This window comes from Corapipo altera, unplaced genomic scaffold (genome assembly GCF_003945725.1).
Source record: "Corapipo altera isolate COAL_440 unplaced genomic scaffold, ASM394572v1 174, whole genome shotgun sequence".
NCBI lineage: Eukaryota > Metazoa > Chordata > Aves > Passeriformes > Pipridae > Corapipo > Corapipo altera.
The window spans coordinates 676,995-693,091 of record NW_020885022.1 but is presented as its reverse complement, the minus strand read 5'-3'; the positions used below and the strand labels follow the sequence as shown (position 1 = coordinate 693,091).

General features: G+C 54.2%; 1 protein-coding gene across 1 annotated transcript in view; it reads left to right on the top strand.

Moving 5' to 3' along the window:
- WNT3 (Wnt family member 3) overlaps positions 1–16,097 on the top strand; it is a 43,651-nt gene that overhangs the window by 23,920 nt on the left and 3,634 nt on the right. The window contains exon 3 of the mRNA XM_027667909.1: positions 8,642–8,883. Within this exon, the coding sequence (XP_027523710.1) occupies positions 8,642–8,883 (242 nt within the window). The remainder of the gene's footprint in view (positions 1–8,641; positions 8,884–16,097) is intronic.

Sequence of the window (16,097 nt, the reverse complement as noted above, 5' to 3'; positions counted from 1 at the left end):
AGGGCTCAGCCTGGGGCTGCTGGAGTTCCCTGGGACTGATGGAGTGAGAGACTCAGCCCACAGACAGACTCTGGGGTCTAACACCCTCCTGCCATGGGAGCAGCACTGATAGGCAGCAAAACTCAGCTTTGAGATGCAAAAGTGACACTGATTGTTTGGTTGGGCAGTGGGAGGTTGAAGAAAACATGTCTGGGGTTCAGACACAAGAAAAAACTGCCCCCACCATCCATCTGTTATTCCTGCTTTCAGTCAAGAAACAACCTGATACAAGCCCTGAATTAATGGTTGGGGTCTGAGCGATGCCTCTCCCCTGCACCCCTTTAAGCCCCTAAACTTCATTAAACCTGCAGAGTCCGGATGCACCTTTTAAAAGTAATGAGGGAAACCCCATCCCACTGACAATTGTAACAGTTTTTAGAGGGGAGGAAGAAGACAAAGCACAAAAAAAATCCCCTTTAGGAGGGATGCTCATTTTTAGGAGGGATGCTCATTTTTAGGAGGGAGGCTCATTTTTAGGAGGGAGGCTTCTCTTTAGCAGGGCTGCTGTGTTGTTGCTGGGTGTCCTTTGGCACTTTTTTTAATGATTGACACAGCAGAATGAGAAATACGTAAAATGATGGTTAATATTCCCATCTATAATATAAATATAATAAACACTCACACTGAGCAGGGCAGCCTCCTCCCAGCACTCACCTTGGTGCTTCCATGAGCCTCACCCTGGCTATTCCCTGCTCTGGCTTTTCCTTCCCATGTCCCTGCACTCCTTTTCCATTCGTGTCTCCCTGGGATTAAACATTTAGAGTTCAAAGTAATCCATCCCCTGCCATCCTGTCTACAGATTGTTCATCCCTCCCTCCCTCCATCCATCCATCCCTCCATTCATCCTGTCATCCATCCATCCATCCCTCCCTCCATCCCTCCATCCCTCCATCTATCCATCCATCCATCCATCCATCCATCCGCCCCTCCCTCCATCCCTCCATCCACCCATCCACCCATCCCTCCATCCATCCTTCCCTCCATCCTTCTATCCATCCCTCCATCCCTCAATCCATCCCTCCATCCCTCAATCCATCCATCCATCTATCCCTCCCTCCATCCATCCACCCCTCCCTCCATCCATGCTTCCCTCCATCCTTCTATCCATCCCTCCATCCCTCAATCCATCCCTCAATCCATCCCTCCATCCATCCATCCATCCTTCCCTCCACCCTCCTCTGTCCCTGTCAGCAGATCCCAGGGCTGGAGCTGGTGTCCTGCAGCCCAGGACCTCTCCCAGCCCTGCTTTCCCCCGACCCCCAGCAGATGACAAGGCACTGGTGTCTCTGTGATTTGACAGCTCTTCAGAGCTGGCAGCTCCCACCCCCTCCCCCTCTTGCAGGAGATGCTTCATTTCCAGCCAGCAGAGTGGATGGGGAGGGTGGAAAGCACTCCCAGCAAGCCCCGGAGTGACACCAGAGTGGATCAATCGCTGCCACTGCAGCATCAACTCACTCCTGACCCACAGGGATTCAAATCCCTTCCTGAGTGACAGTCACACACTGCCCCGTTTTGAGAGGCCCCTGACCCACTGCCCATCCCCAGGGGTGCCTTTGGTGGGGCACCATTCCCCTGGAAGGGTGGCTTTGCTGAGCTCTGCTGCCACTGCCCCTGCAGTACAGGGCCAGGTCCCGGGGATGTGGGATTGCCCCTCTGGAATAAGCACAGCCTTTGGCATCCAGCCAACATGAAAATAATCCTGGGTTTACTAAGAACAATTTTCTCAGTGTGCAGATATGGGGCTTTTCGTTTGAATTAATGCAGATTTAGCCAGGGATGTGTTTCAGTGGCTACTTCAACATCAGTGTTGATTGGAGGCTGAAATAAAACACCCCCAGCCTTTTCCTCTGATTCCTCAGCCCTGGAGCTGCCTCTCTTCAGCATCTCCTTGGAGTATTCATGCTTTAGCAAGACCTGGGACCTCCTGTTTCTGATACCTCAGAATAAAAGCATTAAAGGTACCTCTCCTCTCCTCTGGGACTGCAGACAGGGCACAAGTGTCCAACCCTTGTTTTCTGATCAGAGGATCATCTCATTTGTGAGATTCCTTGATTCCTTCTGGAAATAACCAATATTCCTCTGCAAATGGAGCAAGTTGCCAAAATTCTGACCAGCTGGTGCCCCTGGACAACAGGCTGACCATTCCTGGTCTTGCCAAGATCCTCCCATGGGGCACAGCCCCACCACTGGGTATGTCTCTCTGTGGCACCAGAGGGGAACCACTGTGTGCGTGGACAAGAAACAAAAATCACCCAGGACTTCAAATAGAGGAATGGAGGAGTTTAAACACCCTGAGCTGCCCTTCTGGGAGAGCTCTCAGAGTGATGCTTAAGCTATTTCCCAGCAGCCACAGGTCTGGGAGTGATTCCTGGGTGAACTTTTGCCTTTGTTTAAGAGGTTTCCAGCCTTCAGGTGTGACTGAATTAAGGGAGAACTGTAATTGAACAGAACGTGGCCTTGTGGGCTGGTGAATGTTGGGCACATCATGCAATTCATGCCCACTATTTAATGAGGGCATTTTCAAACATATCAGCTGGAAACAAAGCTCTTGTTCAAGAGGTCACATCACTGGTGTGGAAAGTCCACAGAGACTTTCCAGGACAGATAAACAAGAAACCCCCACGTGCCTCTCCTGCCTGTGGGACTCAGTCTTGGCTGGAGGATCAGCCTCCAATGCTCAGACAGCTGAGCCTCCTGTTTAAAAACTGTCTGTTTTATTGGCCCCCCAAGGACTGCAGAGTTTGGTGGGGGGTCTGTGGTGATGGCGATATCTCAGACCAGGGAAAAAGTGTCCCCTCTGTGGAAAAGCTCAACACTCTGGACATGCTGGGCTGAGATTAAACAGTGGGTGATTCCTGAGTGAAGGCTCAGTCAGCAGAGCTGCCATCCAGTCCCTCAAACTGCAATTTGAATCCTGTCATGTTCTCTCTGTTCTCCATGTTCAGTCAGGACCTGGCACTTCCCAGCTGGTGAATGGGAAACATTTATATTGCATGTTTTGACTTGGGATTCGAATGAACATCTGTCATGTGGTGGAAGCCCTGTGAGCACAGCTGGGGTGGACAAACCAACAGGGCCCAACAAACTGAGCAGGGTCTGGCTCTCCTGGAAGGTTTGTGCTCACCCCACACTGATGCTCAGGGTAAATTTGCCCTTTAATTACCTGGAAAGCAAGTGTGAGATGGGGCCTCTGCTGGGAAGGGGAAAGGCAGAGCTGGTGGGAGCTGGGAAGGGCTTGTACAGCACTAAATACAGAGAACATGGAAATGCTGCTCCCCCCTGGGCCAGGCAGAGCTCAGACAGCAGGAGGCCACTGGTACAATGGCCTGTTTGAAGCAGAACATGGACCAGAATTGGAAAACAACAAATACCTCTAAAAAACTGTGCAATGAAAACAGGCAGAGACAGGTTTACTCGAAGGCAGCAGGTGGCAAACAAGGTCTGAGCTGTGAGCTGGTTTTCTCCTCCTGGTTCACAGCTTTCCCAGAGCATTGGAAAAACCTCAGGGATCGATCCAGGGCATTGACACAACATTAGAGGGCATGAGCAGGACAGTGTTTGCCTTGTAACCCTGTGCTGCAGTGACCTGAGATGCTGGGAGAGGAAAAACCTCTTGCCCAGAGAAGCTGTGGCTGCCCCTGGATCCCTGGAAGTGTCCAAGGCCAGGTTGGAGCAATGTGGGATGGTGGAAGGTGCCCCTGCCCATGGCAGGGGGTGGGACTGGATGGGCTTTAAGGTCCCTTCCCACCCAAACCATTCTGGGATTCCATGATCACGATTTCAAAGAGCTTCATTTCCATCATTCCTTGGAGCTCTCAGGGAGTGTTTCTGGCCATGGCCTTCGAGGCATTTGGGAAGAGAAGTTGTTATTTAAGTGCTGCTGAGACAAATGGAGCAGGATCTGCTTTCAGCTGCTGAGTTCAGAGCTGGAAAAGATTCTCTCAGCAGCACATCCCAGGAATATTCTCCCTGCATTTTGAGTAAAAAGCAGCAGCACTGACCTCAGGCAGCCCCAGGTGCTGCCCCACTTGGGAGCTCACTGGGGGCTGAGCAGAGTCTGCACTCAAAGGTCAACCTTGTCCAGGGCTGAGGCAGCTTCCCGTCTGCCTCCAGGACTCCCAGGGCTCCCAGGACTCATGAAAGACAGCGACAGGTTCATGGGATTGCAGAAGAAAGAGAAAGGGGTGACACCACCAGGTTGTTCCTCGGGAATCTGGTCCCCTCTGGATCCTTTGCTTCCTTTTTTTTAATCATGAAACTGGAATAGGAAACACGTGAGCAAACCCCAAAGTCAGACCTCACCATGCCCTGCACACACAGCAGAGGATGGACAAACCTCTCCCCACGGAGCTGCTTTCCTGCCAGGACATCCCCTCAGGGAGGGCTCCCAGCCCCTGTTCCACAGAGGAGCCTCTCACCAGGGTTCGTCTGGGAACACCCAGCTGGGATGAGCAGCCTGTGGCACATGGTGAGGCCAGTCCTGAGCGCTCCAAGTATCCTCCAGTCTCCTGTAGACAGGGAAGAATAAATGGCCCAGCAGCTTTTGAGCTCACTGTCAGGAACCTTTCTTGGTGGTCACTCTAAAATCTGCTTTTCATATGTTTGGGCACAGTTCCAATCTGGCCAAATCCTGCTGTTTCCAGACACTACAAGGTCTCATTTCTCTTGCTGCTACTTGTCTTTCCAACCAGTGGCCCAACTGGAAGATGAGTTTTCTGGCCAGCTCTGTAGGAAGGATGAAGGTGGGAGGGTGGACAGAGCATCCTCCCCACTGAGGCAACGGGAGGACAGGAGTCACCTCTTCAAGGATGAGAGGATGCACCCACTGGTAGCTACAGAAAGAGGATCTGCACAAGACAATTTACTCCCAGGGCTTCAAAAGCCCATCCCAGACCAATGGGAACCACAGAGAGTCAGCTGGATCCAGGGCCCTGCCCAGTCTGGCACCATCAGGTGGGAACAAAAGGAGTCACTGGCCTGAGAGTGTCAGGACTCCTGAGAGACTGAAGGGATGAAGCAGAGGAAGAGAAAAGGGATCTCCTGTGTGTTTGCCATCAACACTCACAGTCCCTGAGTGTGCCCTGCACTCCCACAGCACACACAGCCAACCTTCATGTGCCCATCTGTCCCCTCACATGTCTCCACGAGGAGATGAAGAGTCTGTCAGCCACGTGGAGCTGTCTGGATTTCATGGATCCTGCCTCTGAGTGTGCAAAGGGACAGGGCCTGGAGCTGGTGCTGGAAAAAAGGGTCTGTCACCTTCTGGGAGTAAAGCTGAAGGCAGTGGAAAGGGGTATGAAATAAGGATTTCCCTTTGATGTGAAGGGAGCCAGAGAAACACGGGCTCAGGCAGGCAAGAGGGACACTGAGAGCATGGAGAGCAAGGCGGGGGAGTGTGGGGTCTGCCACTCCTGCAGGCACAGCCTTGGGGTCGTGTTTGTGCTTTAAAAATTATCCTTATCCTCCACCTATCCCAAATTCACCCTGTGACACTTCCTTCCCTAACGTGTTTCTTTCTTCTCCATGAGCTCTTGTTATTGAGATTTCACTCTATGATTTAGATTTAATCTGTGATTTAGATTTAACTCTGTGACTTAGATTTTAGATTTAACACCTTGTGTTAGAGCCAGTATTTGTCCCTGGGATCCCAGATATGGATTTCAGAGAGGTTTTGTTTCATCTTCATATCTCAGCTGCTCTGTGAAGGAACCATCAGCCCACAGGACCCCGGAGCTGCAGCCCCTCAGTCACAGTACCTGCCCCCTGTGCCTTCTCAGGACTCCTGGGGAAATGGGGATGAGGGGCCAAGAGGAATGAGGTTTTCTTTTTCTGTCTAAGAAGGATCAGCAGGGAGGAAATCACTGACTTGGGAACAAAACCGAGCATTAGGTGACAACTGGAAAGAAGCTGCTGTCAGTGAGATCAACAAGGAAAACAAGGAGCAAATACTTGGGAGTGATGGAGACTGTGCAAAGGAGGAGGAAAAGGGAAAGATGAGAAAGCTTGGATCAGGTCATCAAAAGCACATGGAATCCTCCAGAGCTGGGTGTGTGGCCATGGGCAACCAGAGCAGCCTCCACCCTCCCCAGGGGCCTCACAGCACATCACAATTCCAGCCTCAACAGATGGGCCAAAACAGGCTGCACGTCCCTGGTCAGGCCTTCCCAGCAGGAAAGTCTGCTGTGAGATGTCTCAGGAGCTTAAAGAAGGGATTTGGCCAAGTCTGGCGTTGAATGTGAGGAGAGTCCTCCCCGGAATTCCCCAGAACCACCTCCCCTGTGAGAACCTGCTGCTGCAGGAACATCCTGGACACTCTGGCACTGGCCATGGCCTGCCCTTCACAGCTCTGCAAACCCAGGCAGGACAAAGAATCCTGTCACCCCTGAGCCTGTCTGTGAGAGGGGGGTGTGGGAAACCACAGAAACACGGGATGGGTTGGGTTGGAAGGGACCTTAAACATCCACGTGCAGGAAGTTCTCCTGCCTGTCCACCGTGTCCCTGCCTCACAGGGTGGAGAGTGGAGTTGAGGTTGTTCATGTTCCCTGGGGCTGACCCCCCTCCTCAGGTCACGGCTGGTGACACTGGAGGTGCAGGACAGCTCTGGGAACCAGGCCCAGGGCACTGCCCCTTGTGCTGCTGCCTCCCAGCCACACCTGGCTGCCCCTTCTCTGTGTGTCCCATCCAGGGGTGGGGGAGATGGAGTTCAAATACTGCATGAAGTCCTGGGCAGAGAGGGGCAGGAGCAGCAGGGAGCAGGAGCTGTGGCAGGAGGCAGCACTGGCACAGGGATTAGGATCATGGGCTTCCCAGCCACAGTGGGAGTCGGGTGTGCCCGTTCAGTGTCTTCAGCAGAGATGCCTCTCCCTGGGATTTCCTTTACATCATTCACATCATTAGTGTGCAGTTAAATCGACCCTTTGAGGCCAGCTCAGTGTCCAGCCTGAGCCTCCAGGCTGGGAGAGCAGCTCAGGACAAGGACAGCCAGCCATGTGTCTCATAAAGCAGTGGCATCTCTGTCCCTGGAGATGCTCAAACTGTAGGAGAGACCTCATCCAACCTGGAAACTGGCCCTGCTCTGAGCAGGAGGTTGGGCCAAAGCCCTGCTGAAGGCTCTCCCAGCCTGGATTAACTAAGGACCACAAAGGATTGATTCATTCACACACAGCCCTTGGGTGTGGGCAGGTGTGTGAGGGAGAAACAAATGAGGTGGGAGAGGTGGGTGATGCTCCAGAGCTGCTGTTTGAAGGTGCTTCGATGGGCAGACAGGAATGTGCTGCACCCCAAGCAGGGGAGATGGGGAAAATAACCTGGGGACCAACAACCCCCTGCACCTGTGAGGGCTGGGGGCCAACCAGCTGCACAACCAGACCTGGGGGTGCTAGAGGACCAGGATTTGAATGTGAAGTGGTAAAGACAGTCAACAGGGCTGCCCAAGGAGCAGCACTGACAGCAGGTAGAGAGGAGATCCTTCCCTTCTCCTCAGCTCTGCTGGGACCCCACCTTGAGTCCTGTGGACTCCCAGGACAACAGAAATAGAATCCAAGAAAAATAGAATATTCTGAGCTGGGAGAGGTCCCAAGGATCATGGATTCCAACTCCTGGCCCTGCACAGGACACCCCAGCAATCCCACCCTGTGCCTGAGAGTGTAATAAGTCAAAACTCTTTCATATTTGCCCACACTGGCACTTGCACTGTGAGGTCTCTGCTCTGAGGTCCTGCTGGCACAGAACTGTTGCTCCCTCTCACATCTCCCCACGTTCTGCAGGGACACCCCAGGCTGGGCTGGAGCCTGAGCAGTAGCTGTGGGACTGTCCCTGTTTGTGTGAAACAGCAGTGTCTCAGGGCTTCTCTAAAAAAAATACATTTTCACTCTTCAGTGACAGTTTCTGGCCAAATAAGCAATTTGACCCACATATTTAATGCTCGGCCATTGCCAGGTCCTTGGACTGGTAGGAAAAGATCCTCTCAGCTCTGCCCTTCCCAGCACATCTGCCCCACTCAGCTACTGCTGGAGACTGGGATCCATCCACGTGGGACTGGGGTGGCTCAGTGTCTGCTGGGATCACCTGCACAGTCCAACCAGCCTGGGACACGTGGCTCTGACACCTCTGACCCCAAGCAGCCCCTCTCCAGGAATGCTGGTCCTTCTGCTGATGAACTTGGCCTGGGACAGGACACTCCCCACCTTGGCCACGGTTCAGCAGCTCTCAGTTGGTGTCCCCTCACAGCTGAGACTCCTCAGGGTATTCCCAAGCCTCCAGGTGTTGCTTCCCCAGATCCAGTCCCTTGCAGGTCCTGTCAGATCCTCCAGCCCCCTGGGGAGGTCTCAGACACTTTGGATAATCTGGAATGGCTCCAGAGAGCCGAGTCCTTTCTCTGTGCCCACCAAGGACCAGGGTGTCCCCAGGTGTGAAAGCCCTTTTCACACCAGTGGGACCAGTAGTAGAAAGTCTCGTTTCCTCAGGAAACACCCATTTTTCTGTACTTTTTTGAACTGTTGGTTCCCTTTGGCTCACCGAATTCCCTCTAGGGGTGCTGGGGGGGCAGGCCCATCAGTGGCAGCAGTTGCCCAGCCCTCACCCTGTCCCTGTCCCCCCGCAGGTCCCTCGCCCTGGGGCAGCAGTACAGCTCCCTGGGGTCCCAGCCCATCCTCTGCGGCTCCATCCCGGGCCTGGTCCCGAAGCAGCTCCGCTTCTGCCGCAACTACATCGAGATCATGCCCAGCGTGGCCGAGGGGGTGAAGTTGGGCATCCAGGAGTGCCAGCACCAGTTCCGCGGCCGCCGCTGGAACTGCACCACCATCGACGACAGCCTGGCCATCTTCGGGCCCGTCCTGGACAAAGGTAACACCAGGGGGCCCTGGCGGCAGCTTGGGCAGGGTGGGGAGAGCTGGCACAGCTCTGCTTGGCCCCTGGATGCACCATATCCTACCGGGAACACGGCAGGGAATGACTCAGAGCTCCTGGCTTTCGACCCGAATTTCCTCGATTTCCTTTCCCCAGTTTTTTGTGTGTTACATCACAAGGGAAGGGTCTGCTCCCGTCTCAGAAGGACCAGGGAGGATGTAAAGCACAGGAAGGGGGAGGTTTAGCCCCAGGCACATTCCCATGTCCTGGAATTGTGGGCTCCACCTCCCTGCCCAGGGTGGGCAGCACTTCCACACAACAGGGACCAGCAGAGCCCAGGAAAGCCAAGGAGAGGGGCTGGGGCTGAGTTCCTGGGATTGATGCAGGGCCACTGGAGCTCACACTGCCCACCCCAGGAAGGCCATGGGCTCAGGTTTCCCCACCAGGGAGAAGCCATGGTTGAAATCCATGGTCCTGATCAGGCTGAGTGGGGATTTCAATGCATCTTTTCACAGATGAGCCCAAAATGCCCAGGGCTGGGAACAAAGAAAGAGAATAAATGTGCTTTCCCTTGTCTCTTTTGCTCCTCTTCAACCTTTCTGGATTCACTGGCATGAATCAGGCACACTGGGAGCACGTGGATGAGGCACCATAAAATTGGGATTCCCAGGGAGATCACGGGCCAAAATGAGGTGCTGGGCCCCAAGACACCCTGAAAGGAGAGGCTGGAGGGCTTTGGTGGCAGATCACAGAATCATAAATTTCCCTGAGCTGGAAGGGACCCCCCAGGATCATCCAGTCCAACCCCTGGCCCTGCACAGACACCCCAACAATCCCACCCTGTCCCTCAGAGCGTTGTCCAAACCCTCCTGGAGCTCTGGCAGCCTTGGGGCCGTGCCCAGTGCCCTGGGGAGCCTGGTCAGTGCCAACCACCCTCTGGGGGAAGAACCTTTCCCTGAGATCCAACCTAAACCTCCCCTGACACGGCTCCATGACAACCTGTCCCACATCTCAGATGTCCCATTAGCAAACCAAGACCCTGGACTGAAAGGCAGTCCCAGGAAACTGAGCCCAGTGGTGGATTAGAAACTCCCAGTGGATAAAAAGCTCCAGTTTGTCCATCCTGTCCCATGGATTCTGGTGACTCTGGGCCATGTTTAGCATGAGGGACATCCCCAGGTAACATCTTGGTTTCACAGCTTCACAAACACAGCCCAAAGCGTTTCCCTCTCAGCTTCATGAGTGTCAGCACCCACAGGGTCCCTGCAGCCTGGAGAAGTCTCTTCATTGTACAGAAATTATTCTTTCCAGTGCTGCCTTGGAAATGGTAATATTATGGTGTAGCCTTTAAGAAACTGGAGAGACCGGAGTGAGAGCAGGACACTGGACTATTTCCCATTAGTTTCCTGGACAGTGCAGGACTTCTGGTGAATTTTCTTACAGAGCCCCAATATTGTGCATATAAACAGTTCATGAGATCCTTTTCCAAGCTTCAGCCTCCCAGTAAGGGAAGGAACCACTTCAGTTCCCTGAAATGACAGTCCAATATTTCAGTGAAAATTACTCCTTTGTGTTAATGTGCAATTCCTTGCAGGAATCAGGATTGTAAAGTCTCATTAGAGCACTAATAGGGACCTTGACAATCATTTCCCCTCTTTTCTGCCAGGATGTATTTTGGGGTAACTACTGTATTTACTACCAAATAACCTGTTATCAGGGCTCCCCACACTCTAACTTGCTGCCTAATAAAAGCCTGTCCTAAATTTCAGCACTTAAAAGATCAGAAAGTTTTAATTTTCTTAAAAAAATTGTCATTAAAAAACTGCCATAAAAATTTTGAACACGTTCTGAAAGAACTGTTGGAGCATTGAAAATCTCTCACCACCATTTCTGTCAGCATGAAAGCACTTAAAAATTGGATTTGGACCATCCTCCCAGTAATGAGCAAACTGAACTTTGAATTTATGAAGAATATTTTAAGATCCTTTGGGCTGCAGGGACTGGAGCAGAGCCTCCTGTGTGGACTTGCCTCAGCATTGCCACGCAGCCCAAGCTGACAAGGTAAAATATCACCCAAACTCTGAAACTCTTCTGACAGATGGAGAAAAATTAGTGAGCACATTCGTTATCCAGCATTCCCAATCCCAGGCAGCACTGCCAGGCACCCCACTCCCAAAACGCATTTATTCTGCTGCCTTACTAACCTGTAAGTAGAGCAGTTAAAAATAAACAGTCTCATCTGCAAACAAGGACACATCAAAGCCCAGCCCAGCCCACGGTGGGGGTTATTTACATTTCTGAGCTGTGCTCGTGTCTTTTCTCTGCTGCCTGAAAAATTAATGAGCGGGGACAGGATGGGACTCATGTCATCTGTGTGCCAGTGAGGAACACAGGGAACTTTTGAGAGTCCCAAAGTTTGCAGTGTGAGGAGTCACAGAGGAAACCAGAATCTTTTCAGCCCTGGCTTTGTCAGCTGAGGGAAGAGAGAAGGTAGTGATCAGACTGACAGGACTCGTTATCTGTGCCGAGTGTGGGAGCAGCACTCCCTGCTGAGGGACTGTGGGGAGGGGAGGGCACTCCTGGGCCTTCAGGGAATTATGGAATAGCTTGAGTGGGAAGGGACCTTTTAAAGAGCATCATGTCCAACACAGCATCACCTTCTCCCAGGCTGCTGATCCGTCTTCCTTAGATGCAGCAACAACAGGAGTCATGGAATCATGGAATGGTTTGGGTTGGAAGGGGCCTTAAGGCCCATCCAGTGCCACCCCTGCCATGGGCAGGGACACCTTCCACTAGACCAGGTTGCTCCAAGCCCCATCCAACCTGGCCTTGGACACTTCCAGGGATCCAGGGGCAGCCACAGCTTCTCTGGGAACCCTGTACCAGGGCCTCCCCACCCTCCCAGGGAAGGATTCCTTCCCAATATCCCTTCTAACCTGCCCTCTGGTAGTGGGAAGCCATTCCTCCTTGTCCTGTCAGTCCAGACTCTTGTCCAAAGTCCCTCTCTAGTTTCTTGGAGCTCCTTTAGGAGAGCCTCAAATCAAGAGTTTTGAGCCCATACCCTGGATCTGAGCCCTGTGGCATCCCTGAGAACCTTTGTCCCCTGTCACTGATCTCCAGCACACACCAAGGGCAACCCCACAAGCAGACCCAAACTAGGAGGACAATCCCTGCTGCAGCTCACCCTGTCATTAGGCCAACAGCCACGGGATACCAAGCCCAAAGGAGTTGGTGTCCCACCTGGGACAACTGCCTGGCTGAAATCATCCCTGAGGATCAGAGCAACATTTGGGGTAATCTCATCCTCTGCTCCCTCAGGTACATTGAGGCTGTTTTGGAGAAACTTCAGAGGTGCAGTTCTCACTAAAATAGCATCAAAAATCACTCGTAATACAGCCTGGAAAGCAAATGAGGGTAATTTCCTTTTAAAGGAGGTGCATTCATCACAGTGGCTTCCATTCAAGGAGAGCTTAGTCTGGAAAGCAATGCAGGTTCTGGGCACATCATCCAGGCTTTTGAGCACTGGTGGCAGTGTGGGAGCACAGGGCTCCCCTTCCTGAGGTAACCATGGACATTCCCGCCCCCAGGCCTTCCCACAGCCTCCCATCCCATCCCCGTCTCACTCTAAGGCTCTGACTCTTCTCCTGTATCTCCTGCACGGCCCTGAACAGCAAACACAGCCCAGTGAAAACCCAGGGCACTGATGGGTTTTTGGGAGCCATTTGGGAGCTGCTCAACACCAACCCTGGCCAAGGCTCTGCCTTGATCAACCCAACACCCTCCCACATCCCCTGCTCAGAATTGACACAGTGTTTGTGCCACAGGACCTGTGGCTGCCCAGGCTTTGCTTTCCTGAGGCCACTGGTTCTCTTCCTGCAAGGAAGGACAGGCTGGGAGAGCTGGGGCTGTTCAGCCTGGAGAACAGAAGGTTCCAGGGAGACCTTACAGCCCCTTCCAGTGCCTAAAGGTACTCCAAGAAAACTAGAGAGGGTCTTGGGACAAGGGTATAATATAGTGACAGGACAAGGGGGAATGGCTTCCCACTGCCAGAGGGCAGGGTTAGATGGGATATTGGGAAGGAATCCTTCCCTGGGAGGGTGGGGAGGCCCTGGCACAGGTTGCCCAGATGAGCTGTGGCTGCTCCTGGATCCCTGGAAGTGTCCAAGGCCAGGTTGGACGGGGCTTGGAGCAACCTGGGCTAGTGGAAGGTGTCCCTGCCCATGGCAGGGGGTGGCAGTGGATGGGCTTTAAGGTCCCTTCCAACCCAAACCATTCTGTGATTCTAAGTTTTCTCTTTTGCATGTCTTATTTTCTTACCTGGGCTATGAAAAAAAAAAAACAACAAAAAAACCAAACAACCCAAACCAACCCCCAAACATGGGGTAAGATCATGTTTTTACAAGCAAATTCCCCAGGATGATTTATACTGCAGGTGTGCAGTCTGGGACAGGGAGGGAGGAAAAACCTGCTTTCCCCCTCCCTCTTCTCTTTTTTTTTGTGCAATAAGGTCAGTTCTTATCTAAAGTCTGTGGCTCCTCCAGCCGGGTCCTGCCCAAAGCCCGGGCTGAGCCGGCAGCCAGGCGACACTGCTCTGAGAGGGTGGGGAATGGCCATTCTCTGGGGGAGTGACAAACCCCGTGGTTTTGGTTAAAGCCGGTGCCCAGAATGAGCCGGTTTGGGGGCAGGAAGGCCCCACAGGCATCTGGAGACCGAGTCCTGGGGGGAGAAGAGGTCTGGGAGCCGCAGGCAGGGCGGGATCTGCGGGAGCGAGCGCGGCAGGAGCCTGTGCAGGCTCACACACTTCCCCACGTCCCGAGGGCAGGGCAGCCGCTCTGCCCCTGCCTCCTCGCTCTCCTTCTCCAGGAAGATGCCACCGGCTCCCCAGGAAGACGCTCCCCATGGCCGCAGCCTCCGGGAGCGGGGCAGTGCGGGGGAGGCGGCGGGGCCGCTGCCTTCGGGGGTCCTTGTGTGCTCGGCTAAGCCCCTGCCACGAGCTGTGAAAAGGCCCAGGACCCGCACCAAGATAACCCGTGGCTTTTCTCAGCCACGACACTCGCAGTCATTTGCATCTAAACAGGGGTGTGTGGGATCAGGGGCCGTCTTGATATAAACTCAGCAGCTTAAAGGGAGGGGGAGGGAAAGGAGAGAGAGGGAGAGAGAAAAATAAGCTTATACCGATGAGAAAGAGCTAAGCTTCCTCCCCTACTGTGAGGCAGGGCGAGCGATACCATCCGAGCGCCGCAGTCGTTTCAAATCGCTGCCGCATTCACACGCCCTTGGGGCCATTCTGAGCCGGGGGCGGGGGGCCGGGGAGCGCCATCAATAGGGATTTCCCAGCCGGGCCGGCGGGATTGGAGGGTGACGGCAGGACAGGGGAACATTGCCCCGTTGCTACGAGGTGCTCCTGGGGAATGCCAGTGCTCTGTGCCGTGGGTACGCTGGCCGGCGGAAACATTCCGCATTATGCGGGTAATACAGTGTGACACGGCGGGAACAATGGCAAATTGAGTGTCCCAGCAGGTAACGGCCCGGCCGGGACACAGGCGCGGTGGTGCACTGTCAAGGCGGCTCTAATCCTCCCTCGCCAGCCCCTCCCCTGGTTCTGGGAACGCTGCTCCCGCGTTTCGTCTCTGGGAAATTCTCCCGGCTCCTCGCCCAGATCCAGGCGAGGATTTCAAGGCGAGGGGTTTGTGTTTGCAGCTCGCTGCCCGCCCGGCATCGCGGGGAGACACGGGGGTGCTGAGGGAGCCGGGGGTGCTGAGGGAGCCGGGGGTGCTGAGGGAGCCGGGGGTGCTGAGGGAGCCGTGCACCTCCGCGGCCGTGCCTGTCCCGGCTCAGCTCCATCCCACCACCCCTGCTCCCTTCCCGGACTTAAAGACGCACAAAATCTGCGGTGACCCTCCTTCCCATGACCCTACTTGTGCCCATCCACACCCTCTGGATGGAACGCGAAGGCACATCAGCCAGGAGAGCAGCTCCTGTCCCCTCCCTGTCCCCTCCCTGTCCCGGTCCGGGGCCAGAAGGGCTCCCTGGCTCCTCTAATCTGATGTTCTTTGGGTCACAGGCCACCCAAAGAGCCGTTGTCAGGCTGAGACACCCCAGGTGGTGCAGGGATCTTCAGCTGGTGGCCCACAGCTCCCAGTGGTCCCAGCATAAGCAGCTGGTGAAAGATACCCAAGGAAAACCTTGGTGGGTGGATCCCCGCTGGCACAGCGGAGGTGGGAAGGGCAAGGAGGGAAGAGTTTGAACTCAAAGAAAGGGTCCCACCAGCAGAGACAGGACTGAGCAGCCCTGTTTTGGGACCCCATCTGGCTGCAGCAGAGCAGAGCTGTGGTTTCCACAGCTGGAACAACCCACAGCCATCTCCTTCCAGTGCCTGCACGGGCTGAAATCTGCCCAGCTTGGGGTGCCTGGTCTTTGGAAGCCAGACCCACCTCCACAGAGAGACTGAAGCTGGAGAGAGAGACCTGCTGCAGGGGAGGGGTGCAGGGGGGGATGGTCCATGGCTGTCCATGGCTCCTGCTCTGGAAGGAGGGGACGGGCTCCAAGGTCATTTTCCCAGCAGAAATTTCTGGCTTCATCCCACACCTACTGACTGTCCTGATCATCTGGTCACACCACACTCAGAGGCACTGGAACCCTCCTGCCCCCTGCCCAGGCACAGCAGCCCCTGAAAAATGGCCTTCAGCTCCTCCCTGCCTCCTGCACATGGGGAGAGAGGTTGGATTAACTCCAACATCTGCTCTGGATTGAGACCTGGAGTCTCCATCCTTACAGTGTGGGGTGAAGCACCCCAGGGTCACTCCCCAGGGAACTGTGGGTGTGCAGAGCGTGGCACAACTGGAGACTCTGAGCCAAAAGGTGCTCAAGGGGGAAAGTTGAGACTGAGTTATTGACTGTGCTTGGGAACGCTAGTGCTAGTACAGCCACTGAGGTCAGCAGGCAAACTCCTCTTGATTTCAAAATGAGTAGGAAGAGCACAACACTGCTCTAGAAAAAAATATAGAAAATTTAAAAAATACCCAACCAAAACAACAGGCAGGTCACCACTGCAGGAACTGCAGACGGCCAAGGACCATCTGTGCTGAGCAGGGACAGCCGCGGGGGACTTGCCAGTCTGTGCCTGAAACAGGAGACCCCTCTGAGTGCCCTGAGCTGTGGTGGGACGGGCTCTCCTCCAGCCCCAGTCAGCCCTCAGCTGAGGGAGAGTT